The following is a 24,264-nucleotide window of genomic DNA, read 5'->3' on the forward strand; positions in this document are numbered from 1 at the left end:
ATTGAAACAGTTCCCTGGCATGCAAGAGTGGGCGAATCTTGATGTATTCTGGAGCATCTTTTCTTGAATCCCCTGCTCCTGGAGTTAAATGATTATGCAAGAACCCAAGTGTTGGCTTTTATAATACATATTCTGTGGTAGCAAGAGAAATGGCAAAGGAGGAGTTTAAGAGCCCAAAATGCAAGGGTTGATGAAGAATTAAGTTCATTCTTTCTGAGTATAAAATTAAAAATAAGAAAATGAAAATGTTTTTAAAAGACTGATGTATTGATTTTAAATGTTTTAGGTTGACAGTTGATGTGCATGTCCTAAATTGCCAACCTATACCAAGTCTTGGAAGCCAAAATGTAGTGAAAAACATGCAATTTATAAGGCAACAAAGCACTATTTCTAGATAGCCAAGTCAGCTACAAATATTTGTATAGTAGGTGGAATATATAAGCATACACTTGATTCCTATTAGATTTCCTATTTCGTTTCATGTTGGTCAGGTGTTTCATAAAACTTAATTTCAGAAAAAAATCTGCTATCATTAATCTCAGTTGATTATTTTTTTTTATTGAGTGGTTGAATTGAGCAGCAGAGCTTTACTGTACACACGTCTTTCTCAACTGCAGTTTTGGATGCCACTTTTTTTTTTTTTTTAGCATGAGTCCAAAATGGATGAACTTTGAAATGATGAACTTTGTGTATTTAAAAAGAGCTTGTTTTTGATAAAAGTCCACAGCCAAGTTTGTAAGGGAGAACGAAAAAAGTTTTTCAAGCAGTTGGAGCTGTCCTAAACAGTGTCGGTAGATGTGAGCTGAGACACCAGAGAAGCCTAGCCTGCCTGTTCCCGACACTGGGGTGGCACTTTCTCTGCTGCGGGATCCAGAGGGACACGTGGTTGTGCAGGTAATTTGCATGAGGATGTCCCAGGCTGTTTGGCTCACAGAGGTGCTGCTGCAAGAGCTGCCCTCAGAGAAAGGGAGCGCTGGTTTGTACCATCCCTGATTTATGAAAAATTCTGAAAAGAATTGTGCTTTTTCTCTAAAATGTTTACTATTCAAAATGCATTAGAAGATTTTGTGCAGACGAAAGCTAATCCAGTATGCCAAAAGATGCGGTGAGCTGGCACAAGCTTCTTGCCCTGCCTTCTCAAAGCAGGCAGCTGTAAGGAGGGTTAGAGGCTTTGACTTCTTGTGGTGGAAACTTTGATGAGAAAGTAATGTGGAAAGACTTAAAAATAGTGATCTCTGTCCACATGGAGTGACTGAGGGCTTTGAGGTGGGGATCTCTCAGAGACTTCAGCACTGGTGTGGTTACACTTTCAAACTGAATATAACCATTACTATTTGCAAGAGAGTCAAAAGAAAAAAAAAAGAAACCAAAACAAAAAAACACCACCACAAAACAGATTTGGAAAAGGCAGAAAGGATGCCTCAGCTATTTCACTTTTCTCCTACATGCAGGTAAATTGTCAAGCTCCCCCTGAGCCGTGTTTGTTTAATGACTAAAAAGAAAGCACTTCATGTCACTCCAAAGAGTAAATATCTGAAGTTATGGATTAACTAAGTTCCAGCAAGCTCATGGCAGAAGAATAGATCACGCTGATTCACACTGAATAAAGCAGTAAGTGCTTCAAAAGTATTGTATCGTTCAGGATTTCACAGTACAGCTTTATTTAAGGAGGCATAAAGCTTGTAAAAAATGTCTGGTGACAAGGGGAGGATGTTGGGCAGGCAAGAAATGTTCTGGGTAAGCTGCTGATGGGTTAAAGGGAACTAGCAGACCAGTCTGAAGAGCCTCTAACAAGCGGCTGCTTTGGAGCTGAAATCAAAGGGAAAATCATGGCACAACACAGCATTCAGTGAGGGAGTTGCTGTGTGAAAAATAAGTGAAGGGACTGGCTGAGCTCTGAGTAGAACACTCCAGCATGGGGGTCTTGCTGCAGCTCAGTAGTGCAGTCCCTTTCACACCTACCTTCTCTTTTTTAGGGGACTTCTGCTGCAGTATGTGGAAGCTCATCACCATAGGTGTTCTGCTGGCTGCCTGCTCTTCACAAGTGCGTAGTACCTCAAGTAAGTTTTCATTTTTCAGGTACTCTTAACCCTCTTCCAATTGCTGTAAGTGTGTTCCTTGCTCCCTGTCAGCGACAGGGAGTGGCTGGAATTGGTCCCATTAAGGGATTTGGATTCCTGTAACAGAGGTTTACAGACAGTGCAGGGCTGTGGTGGCTGCCTTGACATAGTGCCCGTGAGCCCTGCAAGCTGAGCGTCACAGCAGAGGCTTGGGCTTGCTTCTGCTGCACGGCACTGACAGGCTAGAGCAAGCTCCCTTGCAGTGCTGGAGAGGGGCTGTTTCTGTGAGAATAGCGTTCTTGAAGAAGGACCACTGCCAGTTTTCAGCCAGCTCTCTTCCATGCTTGTGCTTTCACATTTTTGTTTCCAGTATTTTACAGCTACAAAGATGCAAACCAAGTCCTGAAAATCCAGAAGCGGGCAAACTCTTTTCTGGAGGAGGTCAAACCAGGCTCTTTGGAGCGTGAGTGCAAGGAAGAGCAGTGTGACTTAGAGGAAGCCAGTGAGATATTTGAAACCAGGGAAGCAACAGTAAGTTGCTTCTGTAAGGAGGAATGTAAGACTTAACCAATAGATTGTTTTCTTAAAGTATTGCAAACTGGGACATGGGAGATCTTGCTGTCAGCCCTCCTGACTCCTAAGGTAGAGATGTGGTTTTGAATGTAATTGCTTGACAGAGATTGCCAAGTTATAACATTGATTGTTTGCACCACAACACTCAGTTGCTCATGTCTGTCCCACCTGGCCCAGTTTTGAGTTTTAGGTCCCAGCTAGGTAATCCCAATCCCTGTTTGACCCCATTGGCTATTCTTGCTACCAATGAGTTTCTCCTAGTCTTTCCTATCCTAGATACATAGGATGAACCAGTCTTTGCTGTCCCTCAGACACCAGATTCTTTTTACAGTCTTCACAGTGCCTCTGTTTTGCCTCACTAGGCACAAGCGTGATTTTATTTCAGCAACACAGGTGACTTACCTGGAAGCAAGAGACAAGAAAACAAAGTCTGTAGGGATGTTGAGGGATTGTGGTGCTGATGGGTCTGTGAGCAGGGCAGGGGGGATCTGTGCTGAGTAGGGCCATGCAGTGCATGAATGTTGGGGTTGGCCAGTTTTGTTGGAGTGTATGTTGCTATATTGCCAAGAAGAATTTGACCAACACTGTTGACTAGAATGCTGTGCTGTGTTGGCCAAAGCCATCATACACTTCAAATCCCTTGCTTGTGACAAATATGCTTCTAGCTTTAATATAAACTTTGTTTCTCTACAGCTAAATTTCTGGAGCAAATATGTAGGTAAGTAAAAGATTTTCCTAATCATCTCTCTCTGTTTCCTCAAGGGTTAGCTGGTACTCCTCCTTCCTGCTGCCATGTATCATACTGATTTATATTTTCATTCTTTTTTATATGGGGTGTGCAAAGAATGTTTTCCTGTCATATTGTATAAGCAACTTCTTAAAAAATTCAGGTGCATCTGTGTCTATCATCAGTCACCTTCTCATAGCAAGGGCACTGGTCAAAAGTGATCGCTGGTACTCTGACTCTGCATGACATGGGTCCAAAGAGGAGCCCCACCATTGCTCTCTACTTCTGCAGTGACTTGCTTCTGCCCTGTCTGCTACAGGTTTTGCTCTTTTTGTTCCCTTCTGCTCGCTCCCTCTAGAGCTGTAATTCAAAACCTAAGCAAATGCCCTTGTCTGGGCTAAGACCACAGAGTTATCACCGTTCAGTGGCAGAAATGGTGTGTGGTACTTGGGAATCCAGGGAGGATCTGCTCATGTTGATGTTTGGTCTGATCTGTGGTCCAAGGGCTGAGTTTTTCTGCGTCTGTTTCAGATGGAGATCAGTGTGAGCCGCAGCCTTGTTCCAATGGGACATGCAAGGACAATATTGGAAAGTTTTCCTGCATCTGTAACAAAGGCTGGGAGGGAAAGTTGTGCAATTATGGTAATGCTGACTTTAATCCATGATAAAATAATATTCTTCATGACAGGGATCTCAGTGTATAGCAATCGACACTTCTGGCATTGCACAGTATGCTTGCTTTCATTATTGATGTGAATTCCGTTACTTCAGGATGTGGTAGAAGGATTATCTGTGCTTATCTAAAGCAAAATGAAGTTTGTGTTGCCATGGGAAGGGTATGGAGGTCTGAGAAATCTGTGTTTTACTATTTCTGATATTTTTGTGAAATGGGATAGAAGTTACTTTCTTCTCTTTTCTTTTTTTTTCTTTATTTTTTTTATAATACAGAGGAAAAAACAATCCACTGCAATATTTTATTGTCATTACTGTAACGATGTCTTCCCTGGAGAAAAGCTGCATAGTGTATTTAATTAGGAGTACATATACCATGTGTCATCAACGCTTTCCACCATCTGACTTGTACTCAGTGAGAATTTTCTGTTCTCCAGTCTGCCCGCCCAGCCAGTAATCTCTGGGTTCCCAGTTTCCCCACTGTCTTATTCTGGACCAAGATCTATTTGATGTCTGAAGGGCCCTAGTGCCATTAAATCCTGCAGCTGTCATCCCAAATCCACTGTCAGCTGTTGCTCACTTGAATCAAGATGTCATTTTGCCACTTCACCTTCCTGTGACTCTGGCTTTCCAACTTCTCGTGCCTCTTGTTCCTTTTTTTCCCCAGAGGTGAAATACACCAACTGCTCTGTCAATAATGGAGGTTGTGAACATTTCTGCAAGGATGACCCTGCCAACCAGTGCCGCTATTGCAGCTGTGCATCTGGATACCAGCTGAAAGATGACCATACCATGTGCGAGCCTGTAGGTGAGCGCAGGATGTTCACAGGAGATTTGACAGAGGGTTATTCAAACGTGAAATCAGGGGAGTTTACAGGAGAAGTATTTGCACTGCACTTTGTACTGCTTTTCACAACATCCACTCTATGCAGAATTATTCTGTGCCTGTTTCCCAAATCCATACCCACTTCATGACCACTGACAGTCTAACCTGTGTCTGTGTTTGCATCATGAAGACACACAGAGCAATCTGAAAAGGACCTCCTCTGCAAGCGTTGAGGGAATTCCTTGAAGCCAATGGATTGTATTGCCTAGGTTAAGGAGCTGGAGGGAATGCTTTTTGTTTGGTTTTATGTTGGGTGTGCTGTTCTGTGCTAATTAATTTCTCTGCATCTTCTGTAGTGGAATTCCCCTGTGGAAGAGTGAAAACGGACTACATGGAAGCCGAAGCAGGATTCAATATCCGTCTCATTGAGGGAAAAGCAGGAAGAAGGGGAGACAGCCCTTGGCAGGTAAGGAGAAAAGAATCTTTCACAACAGACAGTTCATGCTGTGTCACAACGGCTCTGCCTGCCTCCCTGTTCTGGGGAGATTCCTACGTTGCTAGTTGTGGCATCACGTGAAGCTAAGATTCCCTTAGCTCAGCTCTTTCAAAAGCAACCAAAAAGTTGGAGTAACAAGAAGAAATATCTGTTAAGACTCTTGGCCTTGCCATTGTTGTCAAGTTTTCTACCTTGCCGAGAATGTCAGGAGAGAGGATAGTGATGACAAATACCTGCTTTGTCACTCCATGCTGGGGAATGACACTTAATCACTGCAGCTCATGCTGCCTGATGCCCATTCCAGGTATTGTAACAGCATTATTGTAGGAGTGTGAGGTAATCTCTCCTCTTCTGCAGGTATCTGTTTTTATAAGCCTTGCCTGTTGTAAATTCAAGTTAGCAGATTTAATCAGCTAAATAAGCCATAGCTTTACAGAGAAGGTTGGGATGTCACAGAGAAAGAGGAGACCTCACAGAGCATATTATGGAACTAGTGAATGCATACAATCAGAGTCTGTCTGTCTCTGACATTAAAGGCCTTTTTACACCATCAAATGAGAATTGCAGCCTGAGATGACACACAGTCTTCTGGTGTTCTTTGCACACAAAAATAATCCCCTCATTTGAGCTCTGTCTTTCAAAGTTTTGGAGTACCAAAGTGCTTTCTTACAATGACCAGCATAGTCATCTGCTGGTTTGGATGAAGCCAGCCTTCAGCTGGGAAGAATATTCAAAAATCTTTGTGGGTGTTCCACTGAGACCTTATTCACAGTGCTTTTGCTCCGCTGTAGAGCTTGGGCTTCAATGAACATGACATGCTCTGGTGCTTGATGCATCTGTACATTTTGCAACCACAAAGAAGGATGTGTACCATATTTTGTGAGCCATGCTTCCTGCAGTGTCAGACCTCTCTGTTTCTTTGTTTCAGATTCTGCTGCAAAATAGCAAAGGGAAGTTTCTGTGTGGGGGTGTTCTCATCCATCCATTTTGGGTCCTAACGGCAGCACACTGCACTGATTCAGGAGATGGTTTCAAAGTAAGACTTGGTATGGAAAAAAATCCATCCTTTTTTTTCTAAATACAACTCTTTAATTCCCAGCATTTATCGTCTCAGGAGAAAGACCAGCAGGCTTTAAAGATAGAAGTCCTGGATGCCAGAGTGGATTGTTTAGGAAGCATTTAATATGCACCTCAGCATAAAACAAAAAAGATTAGTAAAACCACCTGATGTCATTTGAGCCTGTATCAACCTTACTGTGGAAGTGGGCTGATGTCTTCTGAGCACTGTTGATTGTCTATAGAGTAGAAATATTGAAAAGTCCATTTGGGGAAATCTCTTCTGCTTGTACTTTTCTGTTGATGAAAGTATTCAAGGTTGTTCCAGTACTGAAAAAAAAAAAAAAAAAAAAAAGCCCACCTTTACAAAGCATATATGAAGTCTTGAGCTCCAGAGGAGAATGTCACAGCACCTCTTCCTGCCTTTTGATACATTTGAACAACACTACTTCAGAGAGTTTTAGCAGAGCAGGAAAGGCACTGCAGCAACACTGCCATTGCTGGCATTGCTGCTGTTAAGCATGAGAAAACCTCTGCTGAATACAGTACTAATTCTCAATTAACAAACAAAAATAATCAGTGTTCCATTCACATTTAAGTAGGAATTCTTTTTTGGATTAGTATTTTCTGTCTACTGTTGATGACATTAGAGACATAAGAGCTCAATTCCTTTCTTTCTCCTTTAATGAAGAGAGCTTGTTCTCAGTAATTGGGAAAGTCTTGGAAATGTGCTGTCTGTATGCATGTTCCATATATACTGTGGATATGCAAACATTCGAGATGTGAGACATTAAGGGAAGTGTGGGTGGAAGTGTTTATGTCCATCATCCATTGTTCAACGCATAGGATGAAAGTAAAAAAAAAAAAACATGCAATATACCCTTGTGTCCTTTTAGAGCCAGAATATTCACCTTTTCCAAAAAGGGAAATCAAGTAGAAGTGGATGTACTAGCTTGGAAATAGGCACGCAGACTGCACATCCCCAAGCGCTTCCAGTTACTGCTGAGTAGTTTTCTTCCCTGTGAAGTGATCACTTAACAGATGTGTATTCAGTTACAGTGATGCCCAAGAAGCGGGAACCTGTGCAGGTAACTTGGTAAAGAGTCTTGGAATGTTTTAGGGAAAAGCAATCATCAGATGTGGTGGTGTTCGAATGCTCAGTGGTGCTAGATGTGGCTTTGATGTACCTTGGAGGAGATAGGTTAGTGGGAAAATTTTAACTGGGGGAAATACTGAGGCTGCAATTAAATCACTCCACTCCGCCTCGTACTGCAGGTCCTGGTAGAGATCTGTGCAGTGTGACAAGCTTTCAGCTGGGATAGAGTGCCTAAAGATCTCTCTGCAGGAAAGAAACAAGGGGTGGTATCCATCAAGAGAGTCTTGTGGTAACCGAATAAAAAGATGGAGCGTAAATGATACTCAGTGGGCAAAGACAATTGTCAGCACTTGAGAACCATGGTTTGAGAAGATCAGTTTTTTGGCTGAAATAAAACTCAAGAGTCCTCATCAGAGGAGGATGCATGTTCTAAGCTGTAGAGATATCCACCATTAAGACCATGAGATACGTAGAACAGAGTTTTGAATGGACACATTGCCATGTCTGTAAGGGCAGACGTAGGCCTGATGACAGTAGTGAATGTGTCTGTATCAAGACTGCACAGACGAAGTTAGACCTGCCTCCATCAGTCTGGGATGCCCATCAGTGTAGGCCTCATCCTACTGCACCTTTCCACTCATGATCTGTAAGAGTGAAACTGGAAGGGAGGCTCTCATGTGGGTTTGCACTCATGAGCTTGGAGAGTAGCCTTGTAGCAGGATTCACGTGGCTTCTTAGTGTCTGAAATGGAGAATCGAAGAATCATAGACTATCCTGAGTTGGAATGGACCCACAAGGATCATCAAGTCCAACTCCTGGCACCACACAGGTCCACCAAAAAATTCAGACCATGTGACTAAGAGCACAGTCCAAACGCTTCTTAAACTTCAACAGGCTTGGTGCCATGACCATGTCCCAGGGGAGCCTGTTCCAGTGTGCGACCACCCTCTCGGTGAAGAACCTCTTCCTGATATCCAGCCTGACCCTCCCCGTCACAGCTTGACACCATTCCCTCGGGTCCTGCCGCTGGTCACTAGAGAGAACAGCTCAGGGCCTGCCCCTCCGCTCCCCCTCATGAGGAAGCTGTAGGCCACGGTGAGGTCTCCCCTCTGCGTCCTCTTTAGGTCTCAGAGTAGGTGAAGTTTTGGAAGATAAATTTGAGAACATCCCAAGTTTCCTTCTTGTGGCTCTTGTTCCTGCATCTCCAGTTTGCATCCAGAAGTGTGTTCCAAGATGATAGGTGAACATCATCATATCTGCATCAATTCAGAATGCCGTCTCTGCCATCAAAGAACAGGTTCCACAGTTGCTCATTTATGTAGAACATCACAGCAATATTTTTCTGCCAGCAGCAAAAAGATTATGCATCTCCTCAGTGTGGGGGGGGAACTGGGTGCTTTTCACACAGGCTGCAGGTTTGGTATGTCCAGGTGTGGATAGGAAGTCAGAATGGTATTCTTGTGGAGAGGTGAGGCGTGCAGGGGGAACTGTTGCTACAGTAGCACCCATCTTAGAGCTGTCCCCTGCTTGTTCACAGGTGTCTCTCAGGATACAGATAGTCATGGCCATGGTTGTATACAGAGCACATGAAGCTCCTACACAACTAAACTGCCTTCTTCAAGAGGAGGTGCTCTGACAGTGATCGAATTATTCCTGAGCCCTGAAGTAGAGATTTGTATCTGTGAAGAGAGGAATAAACCCGTGCCTCTTATCCTCAGAAATCTGCCAGTCAGCCCCCTGCCGCAGTGGCTTCAGAGTGGGGGAACGTAGCAAGGAAATGTGCTCCCAGGTGCTGGGACACTGCCACCACAAAGAGATCGCAGTAAAAAATTGATTTGTGAGTGATGGCTTGGTAATAAGAAGTCCTTCAGGCTCTGGTACTGCATGACACAGGTGGTCACTCGAGCAGTTTCAGTAGGGTGAGCTATCTACTGAGGCCATGTGTGAGATGGCAATGGCCATTGGCAAAGGAACAAGATGAGAGTCTCAGAAATAACTGGTCTGGATGTCCAAGATCCAAAGCTGGAGTTACGGGGTCTTTTGAGAATCTGTTTCTGGAACTGCTGTGGATCATAAAGTCCCTGTGCTTGGAGACACTCTCGCTCTTGTACAGAAAACAAACCCCAGCAGCAATAACCGATTACCAGGTTCAAGCACAGCAAAAGGCTCCAGAAGACCTTGGTAAAGCAAAGTCAGAGGAACTTTAAGGTTTGTGTCTGGAAGGATTCAAGTAAAATTGAAGGAAGTAAAATGGTAATTGGGGGGGCAACAACTGTGAAGGACAGCATTGTGAAGCACACGTTTGAAAAGGTGGTAATAAAGAGCAACTTCGAACTCACCTACAGAGGGACTGAGAAGGAAGAAAGCGTGCCCCTGTCACACTCCTGCAGCATGGGCAGAGGGGAGGTGCCAGCCTGGGTGTCCTGCCATCTCGTGTGCTCAGATGCGTGCCTTCCTGCAGGTTGAACGTGCAAAGTGGACAGATCTCCAAATAAGTATTTTAATCCAGTAAATACTGAAACATGCATTGGATGTAAGCTTAAATTAACTGATGGCACAGTTCAGAAATGCAGCAACCACTGTTAATTGCTTTTTGTGGCTGCTACTTCTCATTCTATCAGAGAGATCTTTTCCTGTCTTTTCCAGTGTATCACACACAAATGACTTGCTCTTGCCTTTCTGTCCCTTTTCAACTTAGTTTCCTGCTTACTTTTGCTTGACTGCTTGGCTTATGACCAGTGTCCATGGTCAAGTAGCACAAATAGAAACCTAGAATCAAAAATTCCTTAAAATACAGATGCATGATTATAGAGAGGAATAGCCTTACCAGTCAGTCACGTTTATCCTTTAAATCTTGAAGGTCAGTCAACCTAAACAATGGTTATACAGCAAAAAAAAAAGTAACGTACTGTTATAAATGTCTTGCTTTGCTGTATGCTTGTTTCGATCTCCTTGCTTTTAATGCTGAATCCAAAAAGATTGTTTTCCTTCTCAAGAAGATCTCTTCAGTTGAGCAAGTGTGCTGTAATAAGAACGCAACAGGGCAATACAGAGGCAATTTCAGTCTCTCAACTGATGATCATAGCTCTAGGATACTAATTCATTTAGTACAGTGTGTATTTATGAATTAGGCAAAGCTGGAAGGTCTACAATGTGTTCATCAAGTAAAAAACCGTTAACCTGTAACATAAAATGAACAAGTGTCTATTTTACAAGCAAATTAAAAATGTGAAGTAGAGTCCTAAAGCCCCATTGTAGTACGGGTGCTTTGGTGGCCAAGGTGAAGGAAGGCTCCCTTTGTTTTGACAAATCAGAAGGTTCAGGAGCATCTCTCATCTTCTTGTTTACTCCTCCAGGTAAATACCACCGTCTCCGTACTGAGGTAAATGAGCAAACCGTTTGGGTCAATAAATGTGTGAAGCATGAAAATTACACCAAGGAGACCAGCGATAATGACATAGCCATGCTGCACTTGGTTGAGCCTGTGATGTATAACAAATACGCGCTCCCTATCTGCCTTCCCACACGGGATCTGGCAGAGCACGAGCTGACAAGGAATGGGAGGCAGATGATGGTAACTGGTTGGGGCAGCACAAGTGATATCCAAAAGAAGAATTACTCAACCCTCCTCAGCTACATCGAGATCCCAATGGTTCCCAGGAACGAGTGTGCACAAGTGATGAGACACACTATCTCTGACAACATGCTGTGTGCTGGGACTTTAGGAGACAGAAAAGATGCCTGCATTGGTGACAGTGGAGGCCCTATGATCACTAAGTATAAGGATACTTGGTTTTTGGTAGGACTGGTGAGCTGGGGTGAAGGCTGTGGAAAAAAGGAGAAGTTTGGAGTCTACACCAAAGTAAGTCAGTACCTAGAATGGATTCAGCACCACATAGATGAGATGTCACCTTCTTCGAAGGGTTGATTCTGGTACTGCAAGCCTGGGATATTGTGGCTATGTGCCAGTGACAGTATGCAGTGTAATGTACTGTCAGATTTCAGTATTAAATATTGAGTATATGTTAACCTTGTGTAGTGTTTTCCTTGGTACTTTCTCCAGGTCACGTTGTTTATTTGTAGCATGGTCCTGCTTAAAGCCTTACAGGCAAGAGATAGTAGTACCGTTATGCTGAGAGGCTGTACAGCATTGTAGGAAATAAGATAGTCTGTGGTTCACCAAATCTGTTAAGTGAAAAATAACTGAATTGGTTGGGGGGGGGGGAGAAACAGAGAGATCTATTTAGGAAAAAATATTTAGAAGATCAACTTAGTGATACAGTTCTGTCATTTCAGCTTTACTCTAACATACCCACAATAACTGTTTGGTTTGCTCTGTATCTGTATATTTTTTCTTTCAACAAAATGCATTCTTGTCTTAATCCAGTGCTTGCAGGTTAAGCGATTCAGCAGGTCCATAGATCTCCATATTTGCTATTCCTTGCAAATCCAGTGCCTGATTTTACCCCACCACACTTCCTTACAAGTCCTTAGAAATGGGAACTCTGCTGTTACTCAAAAAGGAGGTTTAATTCCAAACTCTTGCATGCTCTTTTTATCCTAATGTCTGTAAATCTCATCTAATCAGCAAGCTAGGCAAACTCTGTTGTTCATTCCTGTTCTATTAAACACAATCAGCTGCAGGTTAAATTAGCATTTCTAATACTTGTGGATAGATTTTAGTGTGTATGTATGTATGTTTGCACCTATATCTCTACATGTGTGTATACCAGTAAACAAAATAAAGACATATAGCAGCAGTAAGTCCATAGGAAGTTGCAATAGTCAAAATTAAGTTTCAAACAAACACAATTTAAACTTGATTTTAATCTTGGCATATAAGCCTGCTAAATAAAATTAATATTGTAGACATAAGGTGAAACCAACTCTGCTGTAGTGATACCAGTTTCCAACATCTCGGTCAGTCTTTGGACTCCTGTTGGGATCAGCAAAGAATGTCTGTCTGCTCTTGTGATGAGATTGTTAAATGAAAAAACAACTCAGTTGCGACAAAATTGTATTAGAATTTGTAAGAAACTTAATATGCTATCAGCAAATAAGTGTAATCTCTCTTAAGCTTGTAGACTTAGTCTTACTGACTTACGAGCTGCCCACATACTTCCTTAGCAATTGCTGCAGTTGATTCGTGAATAAAAGAAGCCACAGGTAGGCCAGGCGCTTCATGTTGGAGGTAAGCTGCAAATGAAGAGTACATTCAGCCACCTGTCTCTGTCATCCCTGTCCCTCTTTGTCCTTTTTTCCCCTCCCTTTGTTTAATTGGTATTGGACTTAAGGATCAGCATGTTAAAGAATTACACTTCTTTGAGCAGTAGTCTTCCAGACGAGGCCTGTACCGAACATACAAGCATCTGAAACCTGATATTGCTGGACAGTGAATTACAAGGAAAAACCATATCGTGGTCAAAGCTAGTAAAACATGGGTTTAATTAAAGGCAGAAATCATGATGTCAGTGAATAGCTGTGATTGTTACCAGGCAGTATTTGCCTTCCTGCAGGTGGCTGCTACGAATCCTCCTACACAGTCACAGGTTTACGTATTTCAAAGAGCAGCCTTTGTATTTCCCAGATCAATTGATCCTATCTACTGAAAGAAGATGGAGTGTCAGAAATCTTCTATAAAAAGAAACAAATTCTCCTGAAGAGCATTGTTAGAAAGAAATGGCTTTTATTGCTGGAGGATGTATTAATGATTTTTTAGTTCAAATACTTGTGTATGTGTGTGGAAACAATTTTCTTTTTATTTTGGATTGCAAGCCAGTTTCAGAGAAGCCAGAAGGTTGTCTCTCCTCTGTCAATATTTGTGACTGGTTAATGATCAACCTCTTGACCTCATGGATGTTCCTGGTGTGCATCCAAACATCTCCTCTGTCTTCCCCTAAAAATAAAAAATAAAAGAAAGAAGTGAGTATAAATGCATGCTTCTCTGTAAAAGGGAATGAATTCTGAGCCTGTTTTTTGGAAGGTGACACAGATACCAAAGAGGTATGTGCTGTCAAGCCCCCAAAAATTATTCAGCCTGTGAAGGTAATGTGAAGAAATGCAAACTTCTCTCATGTAATTTTTACTGCCAGGTATGTGGTAAATGGTTTCCTAATCAGGGTTTGCAGCTGTGATCTTACTTGACAGGACCATCAGGAGCTGCACAACAGCCGCTGCTGCTGGAAGCTGCTGGCTGAAGCGTGCGGCTCAGACCTCAGCCTGGGATCCTTCAGAGGCTGCACAGGGCTGTCGCTGGAACTGGCTTCTGCTCAGCTTGGGCCTGATCCAAGCCTGCCGTGTGCATCACAGCTTTTGTATTTCTTCTGCGGGCTTTGGATCAGACCTTGTGCCACTTCCTGGGCTAGGTCAATCTGTGCGTTTTGCCTTGCAAACTGTTGGGATTCCTGTTGGAGTGTGCAACATCAGTGTTAGAGAACAATGGAAATCCCATCGCAATGAGCTCAGAATTTGCTTTCTTTCTCCCCTCTTTCTCCCTTCTCTTGCCCTCTTGCTTGCACTTCATTTTGTCTTTGTCTTGTTTGCAGTCTGATCCCCCCTTGCTGGTTTTGTGACCATATACCAATTTCATTCACCTCTCCCCTCTGAAGGAAAGTCAGTTTCCCGAATGCTCAGTAAAATGGAGAGCAGTTCCTCGCTTGTGATGTTTCTCCTATTAATGTGCTCTGTCAACAGCAGCTGTCCGTATTCAGGTAGGTGCTTCTGAATTACGTTTTTAACCTCATTGATTTCTTGTGAGAATCTCAGCACAGGGTCCTACAGGTTCAAGAAACACTTCTTGAAATACGTCAGAGAAAAGCGAGTACTTGTGTGTATTTCTGAGAGAAATCAGCCTTTCATAACTTCCTTCTTAGACCACTATCTTGTTTTTCCTGTATCCTTTTGTGGTGTTGGAACCAAAATCTGAATTATTATTTGCATGGCGATGTTTTTAAATTTGGGAAGCTAAAATTAGGCATTTTCAACATGTGTTGACAGGTGATTTCACTGATCCAGGTGAAAGTCAACTGTGCCTTTACTGGACATCAGGATCTGTCCAAAGCTTTTCTCAGCTAAGAGTTATCGTGGACAGTTTCTAGATGCCTAGAAATGAAGCAATTTGATATTATTCTAGAGTTTCAGTTGTTGCTGTAAATACTGATCCTGCAGCTGCAAAGAAATGTGTGAACTTATGGCCCATCTGCAAAATTGGGCTCGTTGTCAGAGAATGAACATTTCTTACCATAATTTTTTCACGTTTTTTCATAGATGGATGGCTTTTAGATATAGATACCTACTTCTGTACATCTAACAGAAAGACAAAAATCTCCTTCTACCTTAAGTAGTGACTCAGGGCTCAATTCAGTCACCACATGTCTGGAGGTATTTGAGATGGCACCTGGTATCAGTACGTCCACAAGGGCTGCACGAGCCCTCACTTTGCTTCAGAGCATCCTGGCTGGACAGTCCTGGGGTCACCGTGCTTCAGCTCGAGATGCACTCGCAAAGGCTTGGTAGCAGCACCAGGAGATACACAGGGAGCACCTTACTGCTGCGTTCCTTCTTCTGGCCACTCTTTGCTTAATTTGTTGGTACTAATAGCTGTTGAGCCATTGCAGCAGATAGCTTTGTGAAGTGGAAATGAACTGAATACAAGTACAAAACTGACACTTTATGTATTTATTTTAATGAAGGAGTGGCATCTCTATTACTGTGTCCACATCTGTATTATTGTGTCCACAGTAGCTACCTGGAAAGTCTCCATTACTGAACATCTGAAAAAGGTGACATTGAATAGAAACCAAATTTCTGCTTTCAGCTTTATTTCCACATGCACACACAGCCAGGCAACTAGTAGTCACTGTGAATCAGGAAAGAGGCAGAAAAATACAGTCAGCCTCCAAAGAAGCTGCAATACTCAGGAGTCCTGTGGGGAAAAAATATTCCTGTGCTAGTCTGCAAGTCTCAGTAGTGAACCAGGAGGTTCTTGCTTCTAAATGGCATTGCCCAGAGCTGGGCATCTCTCCAACAAGTGGCACAGAGGTGTGAAGTTTCTGAATTAATGGAAGCTGCTCTGCAATTTGGTCTCTTCCTGAGACACAGCCAGTGCTGCTGGTGCTGTGACAGGGCACGCTGACAGCCACAGCTTGACTGCCACAGACTTGTAAATTACCTAAATTGAAACACAGTAATAGGTTTTGTGGTTTGTTTGTTTGTTTGTTTGTTTGTTTTTCATTATGAGGGTGATCAAATCTTTAATACAGCAAGAGATTTTAGGGATAGTCTTATATAAAGTTTTTAAGCCCTTTCCACAGGAGAAAGCAAGCTAAGAATATTTAGTATTATTTCACTTAGTAAATCTTCAGTTACAGTGCCTGGGATTGGCACAGTTTAAAAAAAAAGAAAAAAGGCAAAAAAAATCAAAGTCATGGATCTGGTTCTTTTAAATGAGCTGAATCTTTTAAATCCATTAAAATAAAACTTAAACTACTATTGCCTTTGGTTAGGACACAGACTAATTTTATTTTCAGTTGTGCTGTTTACATAGCTTGCTTTTTTTTTCCTATATTTTGTTTGTCTAACTGAAAGCATGCATGGCTGTTAGTGTAACGATGCAGGTTTGTGGTCTTCTGGTCATTAACTGTTTGATTTCGTTTTTCTAGTGTTCGTGACAAGAGACAAAGCACACGAGGTGCTGAAAGTCCAGAAGCGTGCTAACTATTTTCTGGAAGAGATTCGTCCAGGGAACTTGGAGAGAGAATGCAATGAGGAAACGTGTTCGTTTGAGGAGGCGAAGGAGATCTTCCATTCACAGGAGAAAACGGTAAGGAAATTAATGGTGAGATACAAGGAATTGCCCTCAACAAGACCCCACCAAAAGATAAACCATGCACTCTAACTGCAACTGACTTACCAATAGGAAAAAATATTTTATCCTTTTTATTTTTGTGTATTACTCAAAGTTCCCACTATATAATTAGCTATAAAACCACAATGCAGAAAATGTGTGGAGGTAAGTTGGGCTGAGGTGGAAGGTGTATGGGAAGTGGAGTAGATATTCCTGATGAATTTGCAGTGTGCACATTGTCGTTACAACATAACACTGGTTTACTCTGGGACTACATGGTCCATTTGCCTCAGTCTTGTTCAGAAAGAGGTGATTTTTGTGTCTTGCAGAAGTTAAAATGGCATTAATGGCTTCACTCTTACTGCCACCAGTTAACCAGCACATTTAACCGATGTCTGCACTGTTGAACAAAGAGGCTTTCTCAGCAGCTCTTTGCTTAAAGGAGTTCACACGTTGCAGCACTTGGCTTCAGGCATCCAGTCTACAGGACTGTCCAATACACTGCCAGGAGCCTGGGCTGCTTTCTGGGTATAGGGTGCCCGGGGGCACCCTTTCTTTTTCACCTACCCTTTCTGGGCAGGTGCCTCTGACAAGGACCTTGGAAGATCCGTGCACTGAAGAGCTGGAAAAGCTGCTGCTTCAGACTGGAATTCTTGCCCTTGCCAGATCCTGGCAAGCTTACAGCTGCAAGCAGGCAGAGACACTCACTTGGGAGCCACCTTGGGAAACCTAGCTCTGACAGGCACCAGCAGCAATCCCTGCCAAGCTGCTGCAGCCTATGGCCTGGCTCTGGCAGGTTGGTCCCTATGGATTCTGCAGCTTTGTAGTCAGGACATATCAAGGCAGTCTGTGAGATCTTGCTTTCTAAGCAAGTGCTGTAATTATCAGGCTGTTAGATAAATGTTAACACAATTCCTTTTAAGTATGCAAAACTTACTTTATTCAGAGCCTCAGTCCACGAACATGATTCTGGTATTTTCAGAGGGCACCTGCTTGATCATGATCCCCCCAAATACATGGGAGGAGCACCTTGGTCTCATGGCCTCCTAGCACCCAGCTGGGAGGTGGGGCTCCAGGCCTTGTGCTGGGGACCTTGCTGCTGAAGCAGGAGTTGGAACTGCAGTTTTAAGTAGAGGTGCCTGATTCCTCTCTACCCTGAGTTACTAAGGTGACATCTACTTAGCAGGTAGTACTATGCAGTAGAAATGGCTCTTAAGAGCGAAGCAGTTGAAGCTGAGGGCCTTGCATGGGCACATTTTGGGTAGAAGGTGCAAGGGGTACACTTCAAACTACTAGGATGGTGGCACAGATCTTTAACTGGCTGGAGGATTTATGGGTCTAAGCTTTGTTTGATTTTCATCCCAGTACAATCCAGTTTATGCATTCTGTGGCTGATCTAAAGAGAGCTGCATGGGGTTGAGCAAGAGATCTGCTTCAGGAATATATTTAATTGTTCTAATCAAAATCTTATCGTGCACCCTAGATAGACTGTTTTCTAAATGACAAGTAGCCAGTATGGCCATTTTATGACTGGGTTTTATTTATTTTTATTATTATTTGTGATTTTTTCTTGCAGATGGAGTTTTGGTTCAATTACAAAGGTAGGTATAAAAGGAATTTTTTAAAAAATCCCTTTATTGTGTTCCTTCTAAATACAAAGAATTACGTGGAAGTTCAAAACCAGACTTCTCTTAATTCCTGGAATTACGCTGTGGCTTGTTTCTTCTTCTTAGGTTTAAATCCATGTAGTACAAATCCCTGTAAGAATGGTGGAGTCTGCAAAATACGACACTACAATTACTTCTGCATCTGCCCCCCAAAATTTGGAGGAGACAACTGTGAAGAAGGTGAGTACAGGAACACCAACTTTGACATTCTTTGTGAAGGAAGGGTTAAGGCTGGAATTTGTTTCTTGGACACTTGAGCTGAACCTTTGCACAGGCTTTTCACTGAGATTATCAGTGTTGACTTCACGTGTCCCATACATCTCTGGTCTGCTGTTTAAGATTAACACGTTAGAATGGTGGTTTTGGACATGGCACTGGGGCAACACCATCTTAGAAAGGGAGTCATGACTCTCTGTATCTGCTTCTAGCTGTGTTGTGCAGAGGAGGGTGGCACAGCCTGTGCCACACAGCAGCTGCAGCTCTGGGCTCTTGCTGATCTTTGCAAGCCTAGAGGAAAGCACACGTCCATCTCCTGTCTTCCTTCAAGAAAGGGCAGGGAATTTGTTAGTTTTATCACTTTACAGTGGTAACAAATTCAGCAACTCCATAGAAGGCTGTACTTCCATGGTGAGGCCCCATATTTCATGGTGAAGCTCTGTTCTCTTTTTAATTTTATTGAGTAAATCCATCAGACAAATTAGCCAAAGCTTGTTGCAAAGAACAACAAGACAAAGAAAATAAATTCTGTATTTATGTTGTAATGTGAGAATGATGAGAAATGAAATAGAAAAGTCACATGTCTCTTACCAGATTCTTGGTCATCTGAAATGCTATGGCCAGTCTGCAAATGACTGAAACATGAAATCATGTAAGTGGAAACTGCAAGTCATAAATAAGTTTTCCCCAACACCTGGCTTCCCAACAAAATACTCAGATCTTTAAAACTGCTATGATACAGTAGGAAAGGTTTGTAGAAGGATCAAAAGTGGATGCATGTAGAAGTGTGGGGTCCTCCAGGCATGTTACTGCTCCTGCTTTACAGGCAGAAAGGCCTAGAGCTCAGCTGTGGCCTCAGAACAAAGTAGGCAAATAAACAATAAAATGGTACAAACAGGAGAACTAAAGTAGATGTATGGCAACGTGCTTGTTTTACTACATAGATCAGTGTGTTTTTTTTTTCTGGGCCTCTGAGTAGTTCCTGCTGTTTCCATTCCAGTTTTCAGCAGTTTTTTCCCCACAGTCTGACACAGTTCTTCCCTACTGCTAGCAGCTGTGAGCTGCTCAGGCTTTGTTGGCAGCACTAACCCAGCGGCCGCCTGTCTCCTTCACAGAAAAGTTCGAGTGCTGGTATAAGAACGGTGGGTGCTGGCAGTACTGCAGGGACAGCAGTCGCTCCTTCCATGTGGAATGCTCCTGCGCAAAGGACTATGCCCTGCACGAGGATGGGAAGAGGTGCGTGCAAGCAGGTGAGGTGTGATCAGCTCAGTTGCGTTAGGTAAGGCGCAGATTGGCAGGCGCTGCCTTTTCTTCTTCTTTTCACTAGCTGTAGAAGAGCTACACACTGAGTAGCTGCTTTAACGCATAGAAAATGTCAGTTTTATTTACCTTTAGCATTAAGGTGCACTTTAGGTTTTTCTCTAACGCAGTGCCCCCCTGAGCAAGCAGGGGCCCAGGGGCAGCACGGTCTGGAGGCAGCATAGCATCAGAGCCATTTCCCTGCGTGCTGACGCCACCCTTCAGCTTCCTGAGAAGGGACCCGACAGCAGCATGGGCTCTTCCCAAGTCTGTTTGTGCACCAACACGGCGTGTCGCACCGGGCGCTGTGGGTTCCCGTTCTGTCCGCTTGGCAGGCGGCTCTGTGGTACCAGCTGGGGCTGATGCCGGTGGCTCAGAAGAGGCCTGGCCATGTGCTGGGATTTTCACTAATTAATTGATGCACCTTGATTGGGTGATTGAGGGACAGGGGCTTGACATCAAGGCATCGTGTTGTTTCTGGGCTGTTAACAGTCAGTTTGATTTTTTCTCGGACAGGAGCTTTTGTGTGACACCACACCAAGCAGCCTAAGCTCAAAGCTCTTTCTTGCTCCCTCCAGGACCCTTTCCGTGTGGCCTGATTAAAGCCAGGCATGCCATGCGAGAGGAGGCTCTGGGGCAAGCAAGGATCCCAAGGGAGCTGAGTGAGAGCAGGATCGATGTGGCCACATGGAATGAGAGCACGGAGGGCACAGCCAAACACTCTGAGATGGAGCTAAGCACTGCCAGGGAAAATGAAACATTAAAGGATGTGTCTGAGCAAAGCACAATTACGGAGGATGCTGCTGGACCAAAGGAGGTGGGAGTAGATGCTTCCAGCTGCACCAAGACACCGGTGGACTCAGGCACCCAGAAGCAGCTGGGGCAGGAGGGTGCTGCCCCTGAGCACGCAGCCATGGAGGGGCCAGCCAGGCCTGGGCTGCGGTGGAGTGAGCTGCCCCAGGGCCCTGCACAGCACAATGAGACCACAGCAGCTGCTGCCAGGCAGGAAGAAACAGTGCAAAATGCTTCTGGACAGAACCAAACAGGGCAGAGCATGGGCCAAAACGAAACTGGGGCAATTCAGACCATGTGCGATGGGCTTAATGAGAGCAGGGGCGCCACAAACGCTTCAGGCGAGGCTCAGCACAACCAGCCAAACAGCAGCTCTACCTCAGAGCACAACGGCTCCAGGATAAGTGGAGGAACGTTGTGTCATCGCAGACATTGCCCCTGGCAGGTAATAAATACCAAAACTTTTGCTTTCTTTATTGTGGGGACCATCTGTTGCAGGTTTCACCAATCATTATAAGCATCTGTGTTTTTTTTTTAATAGAAAAGTGTGTTACCTATAGAGGTAAGATCTCAAGCTTCTGCAGTTTTTTTTGAGCGTATACATTTGAGTTGTCATCTTCATCATTCTCCCTTGGTTCCCAGCCTTGTCTTCTGCACTTCTGTGTTCAGAGCTTAATACACTCTTAACTAAATAAATCAGATCTTTTCTTGCTCTGTTATTCAGATTCTTTGTTTCTGAGGCTCTTGCTGCTTGACTCCTTTTGGAATGGCTGATGGTATGTTCACAAAAGTTTTCTGTCACCAGGTGAGCCTCGTGTACTGAGCTTTTCATACTTGTTACAGGTAAGAAGGTAAAATTGAGGGCTCCAAACTGAAAGCAAGTGGCATGTATCAAATTGGGGAACTTGGCTGAAGTGTTTCCCTTATTTTCACTACTCTGCTTTTTTAATATCCTTTGTTATTACTAATTTTTGCTCATTTATATTGTCTCAATTCCTTCAGTATACTTTATTAGGGCTTCCGCTTAGAAGGTTAACATACTGATGTAAAAAACATCTCAGGGTTCTGTCAATCAATTTTATTGCTTTAATTTGACACTTTTCCCTTTCCACCCATCCGGAGGTGTTTTACAGGTGGACCAATAATAGGCTCAAGGTGAAGGACACTCTTCTTAAAAAGGATCTTTCACTTTTCATTCTTGCTATTTATCTCCGAAGACAGAATTTTCCAGGTTGTTTTCTTTGCTACTTTTTCAGTGTTTTACTCTAGCACTACTGGTCAGAATTAGCAGCATTACAAGCACCCAGAATTAAGTCCATACGGCACATGTGAAACATAACGTTACGCTAGGCACTAGACCAGACTGTTGCTGCTTCTTCTAACATTTGGTGATTATGTTCACTGGAACTGCATAGTACTGATTTAAGATTTTTGTTCGGTTTAACAATGTGAAATAGCAGGGATTACTTGAGGCACTGAAAGCACGTAGCATTCTGCATAGACAAACTAAGACCAAGCAGCATGACTGGGGGTTTAGGTCTCATTTTCTTCTCTGCTTAGTATTCCAAAGCTTATTACTAGTAAAAGGAAAATTAAATTTTTCTTTGTCTCCAGTCTTGCTGCCACATCCATTTAACAACTAGGAAAAATAAAAAGTCTTTTCTATGTCTTGTTCATAAAGACAACCACAAGTGTCTTTTTTCATCAAACTCTCAATGGAATATACCTTGTTAGTTCCCCCTCCCCCTGAACCAATTTGAAGCCAGATCTCAAAACAAAATCAGCTGCTTTTTTCCACAGATGAATGCCCGTCTACTCCTCCTTCACTCTTTTGAGCTCAGGTCATTTGTAAGCATCTGCTCTTTCCAGCTTTTTGATTTATTAGTTTTAGTGTCATCGTCTTTACTAGATGCACTGTAGCTGCACTGATTAATAACACTTTTCTCCTCTTCTTCCATACAGGTTTTGATCCGAAATAGCGGAGGAAACGGTTTTTGTGGAGGGAGCTTAATCAACAGCCGCTGGGTGGTCACAGCTGCTCACTGCCTTGATCTCGTTAGGCCACACCATGTTACTGTGGGTAAGTACTGCTCATGCACTGTATAAACCTAGAGGTAACCTCTTAAAATACGTTTTATGTTGTACGTAAGCAAGGTTTGGTTGAGAAACAACCAGAGCTGCCCACGCAGATTTGGATTTACTCTGCCTCCTCCTTGGCAACAATCAAGTGTAAAGGTGTACAGCTACTCCCTTTTGTTTTCACAAGAATTTGACACCTTATGGCAGAAAGGCATTGACAGGATTTACAGTTAAATCCCTACACAGGAATCCCTATTCTCTGTAAATGGTTATTTATCTAGTCAATAACTGTTTTGCCCCTAAAGAGCTAACTGGTGAGTTTGATTTGCGGGATCACAGCTGCAATATAAAAGGTTATTTTACAGAGCTTGCTCTGGTTTTCACCTGTAGCTTCTTGGGCCAAAAGGTCAAAGCATTAATCCACTGAACTTCCTTTTAGCCCCTGAAGCTGCAGTTCAGGCCATTTACAGTTCACATTTTAACTTTCCATGACCACAGGTGACTTTGACAAGTATCGCAGAGAACTGCATGAACAGAAGATTGGTGTGGAACGGAGCTGGACTCACCCGCATTACGACTCGAATGACTACAATAATGACATCGCCTTGCTGTACTTGAGCAGTGATGTTGTGTTTAACGAGTACGTGCTCCCCATCTGCCTTCCCAGCCCTAACCTGGCAGCGCTGCTGTCCGAGGAAGGCACCGTAGGGATGGTAAGCGGCTGGGGTGCCACTCACGGCAGGGGTTCAACCCTGCGCTTCCTGATGAAAGTCAGGCTGCCCATTGTAAGCATGGACATGTGTCAGCAGGCAACAGACAGAATCCTCACCGATAACATGTTCTGCGCAGGCTACGCCACTGAGACTGCAGATGCCTGTAAGGGCGATAGTGGTGGCCCTTTTGTAGTACCTTACCACAACACCTGGTTCCTTTTAGGCATTGTAAGCTGGGGCGAGGGCTGTGCTGAAAAAGGCAAATATGGTGTGTATACAAGAGTATCCAATTACATTGCGTGGATTAAAGAGACTGTTGACAGTGTAGCAGATTCAGAAAAGTTTTCAATTAACTTTTCTTAATAGCATCTTTTAAAAAAGTGATTTTTTTATTAGTGTTTCAGTCTGAGACACTATTCAGTTCCTGTCCTTAGTGAACAGTTAAGAATGAACAATTTAACAAACTATGGTAAACAGAGACTCAAGCATTACTAAGCAAAATACTTGCATATAATAAAGAATTGATCCTTTAAGTACAAAGGAGACAACTGCAACTTTTTGTTTATGTAAAGTTCCAAACAAACCCAAACCTTCCTAAGAGGTTGTACTTTTGCTGTTGTTACTTGGTTTTGTTTGGTTTTTAGAGCAAGATAAACCTTCTGCTTCTCAATAATACATTCACATCACAAAAGCAAGCTAAGGGTCCTGTATGTGAATTAGTCCCTTTAAAAATGACGTGCTTTTCTCATAGTGTTTGTTCTATAGTTATGAAACACCATGCTGGATACAGTAGTTAGTTAAGGATCTATGAGGTTTTATCATGTGTGCAACTGTTACTTTAAATACAATTCATTTTACTAAAATACAAATGCTTTCTGATACAAAAACAATGTTTGAATAGAATCTTGTATTACAAAGTGCACTGGATAAACTCTCTAGGAGAGAGAACTCACCTGGCTGCAGCTAAACAGAAGAATTACTTGGTAGAGTTTTGAAAGAAAATCATTACTTTAACAGGGTGAGAGGAAGAAGGAACTGCTGCAGCTGGTGAGGAAAGGTGTGCAGATGGGGTGTGCGCCTCACCCATCCAGCTCTGGGCAGAGTACCACAGAACACAAAGCTGCAGGAGCAGCAGACAAACAGAGCT

The 24,264-nt window shown here is 43.1% G+C and overlaps 2 protein-coding genes across 8 annotated transcripts; both read left to right on the forward strand.

Annotated features, from left to right (window-relative positions):
* Positions 1–663: 663 nt before the first annotated feature.
* On the forward strand, positions 664–11,535 carry PROC (protein C, inactivator of coagulation factors Va and VIIIa). 2 transcript variants are annotated; one of them, XM_027464487.3, is made up of 10 exons: positions 664–894; positions 1,452–1,611; positions 1,977–2,060; positions 2,431–2,591; positions 3,327–3,351; positions 3,892–4,002; positions 4,700–4,840; positions 5,215–5,324; positions 6,283–6,400; positions 10,863–11,535. In XM_027464487.3, the coding sequence occupies exons 3-10, from the start codon at positions 1,994–1,996 to the stop codon at positions 11,432–11,434; spliced, it is 1,305 nt and encodes a 434-aa protein (XP_027320288.1). In that variant the 5' UTR covers positions 664–894; positions 1,452–1,611; positions 1,977–1,993; the 3' UTR covers positions 11,435–11,535. The 2 variants fall into 2 exon arrangements, with proteins under 2 accessions (XP_027320288.1, XP_005029846.1); XM_005029789.6 differs by lacking the exons at positions 664–894; positions 1,452–1,611 and adding an exon at positions 1,685–1,737.
* Positions 11,536–11,679: 144 nt separating this feature from the next.
* On the forward strand, positions 11,680–23,977 carry LOC101797199 (coagulation factor X). 6 transcript variants are annotated; one of them, XM_027464479.3, is made up of 10 exons: positions 11,680–13,509; positions 14,052–14,216; positions 16,167–16,327; positions 17,928–17,952; positions 18,085–18,198; positions 19,350–19,484; positions 20,112–20,770; positions 22,126–22,173; positions 22,288–22,405; positions 22,903–23,977. In XM_027464479.3, the coding sequence occupies exons 2-10, from the start codon at positions 14,132–14,134 to the stop codon at positions 23,478–23,480; spliced, it is 1,923 nt and encodes a 640-aa protein (XP_027320280.2). In that variant the 5' UTR covers positions 11,680–13,509; positions 14,052–14,131; the 3' UTR covers positions 23,481–23,977. The 6 variants fall into 6 exon arrangements, with proteins under 6 accessions (XP_027320280.2, XP_027320282.2, XP_027320281.2 ...); XM_027464481.3 differs by having other exon boundaries at positions 11,680–13,428; XM_027464480.3 differs by lacking the exon at positions 11,680–13,509 and adding an exon at positions 13,535–13,879.
* The last annotated feature ends 287 nt before the right edge of the window (positions 23,978–24,264 follow it).

This window comes from Anas platyrhynchos, chromosome 9, assembly GCF_047663525.1.
Source record: "Anas platyrhynchos isolate ZD024472 breed Pekin duck chromosome 9, IASCAAS_PekinDuck_T2T, whole genome shotgun sequence".
NCBI classification, from domain to species: domain Eukaryota; kingdom Metazoa; phylum Chordata; class Aves; order Anseriformes; family Anatidae; genus Anas; species Anas platyrhynchos.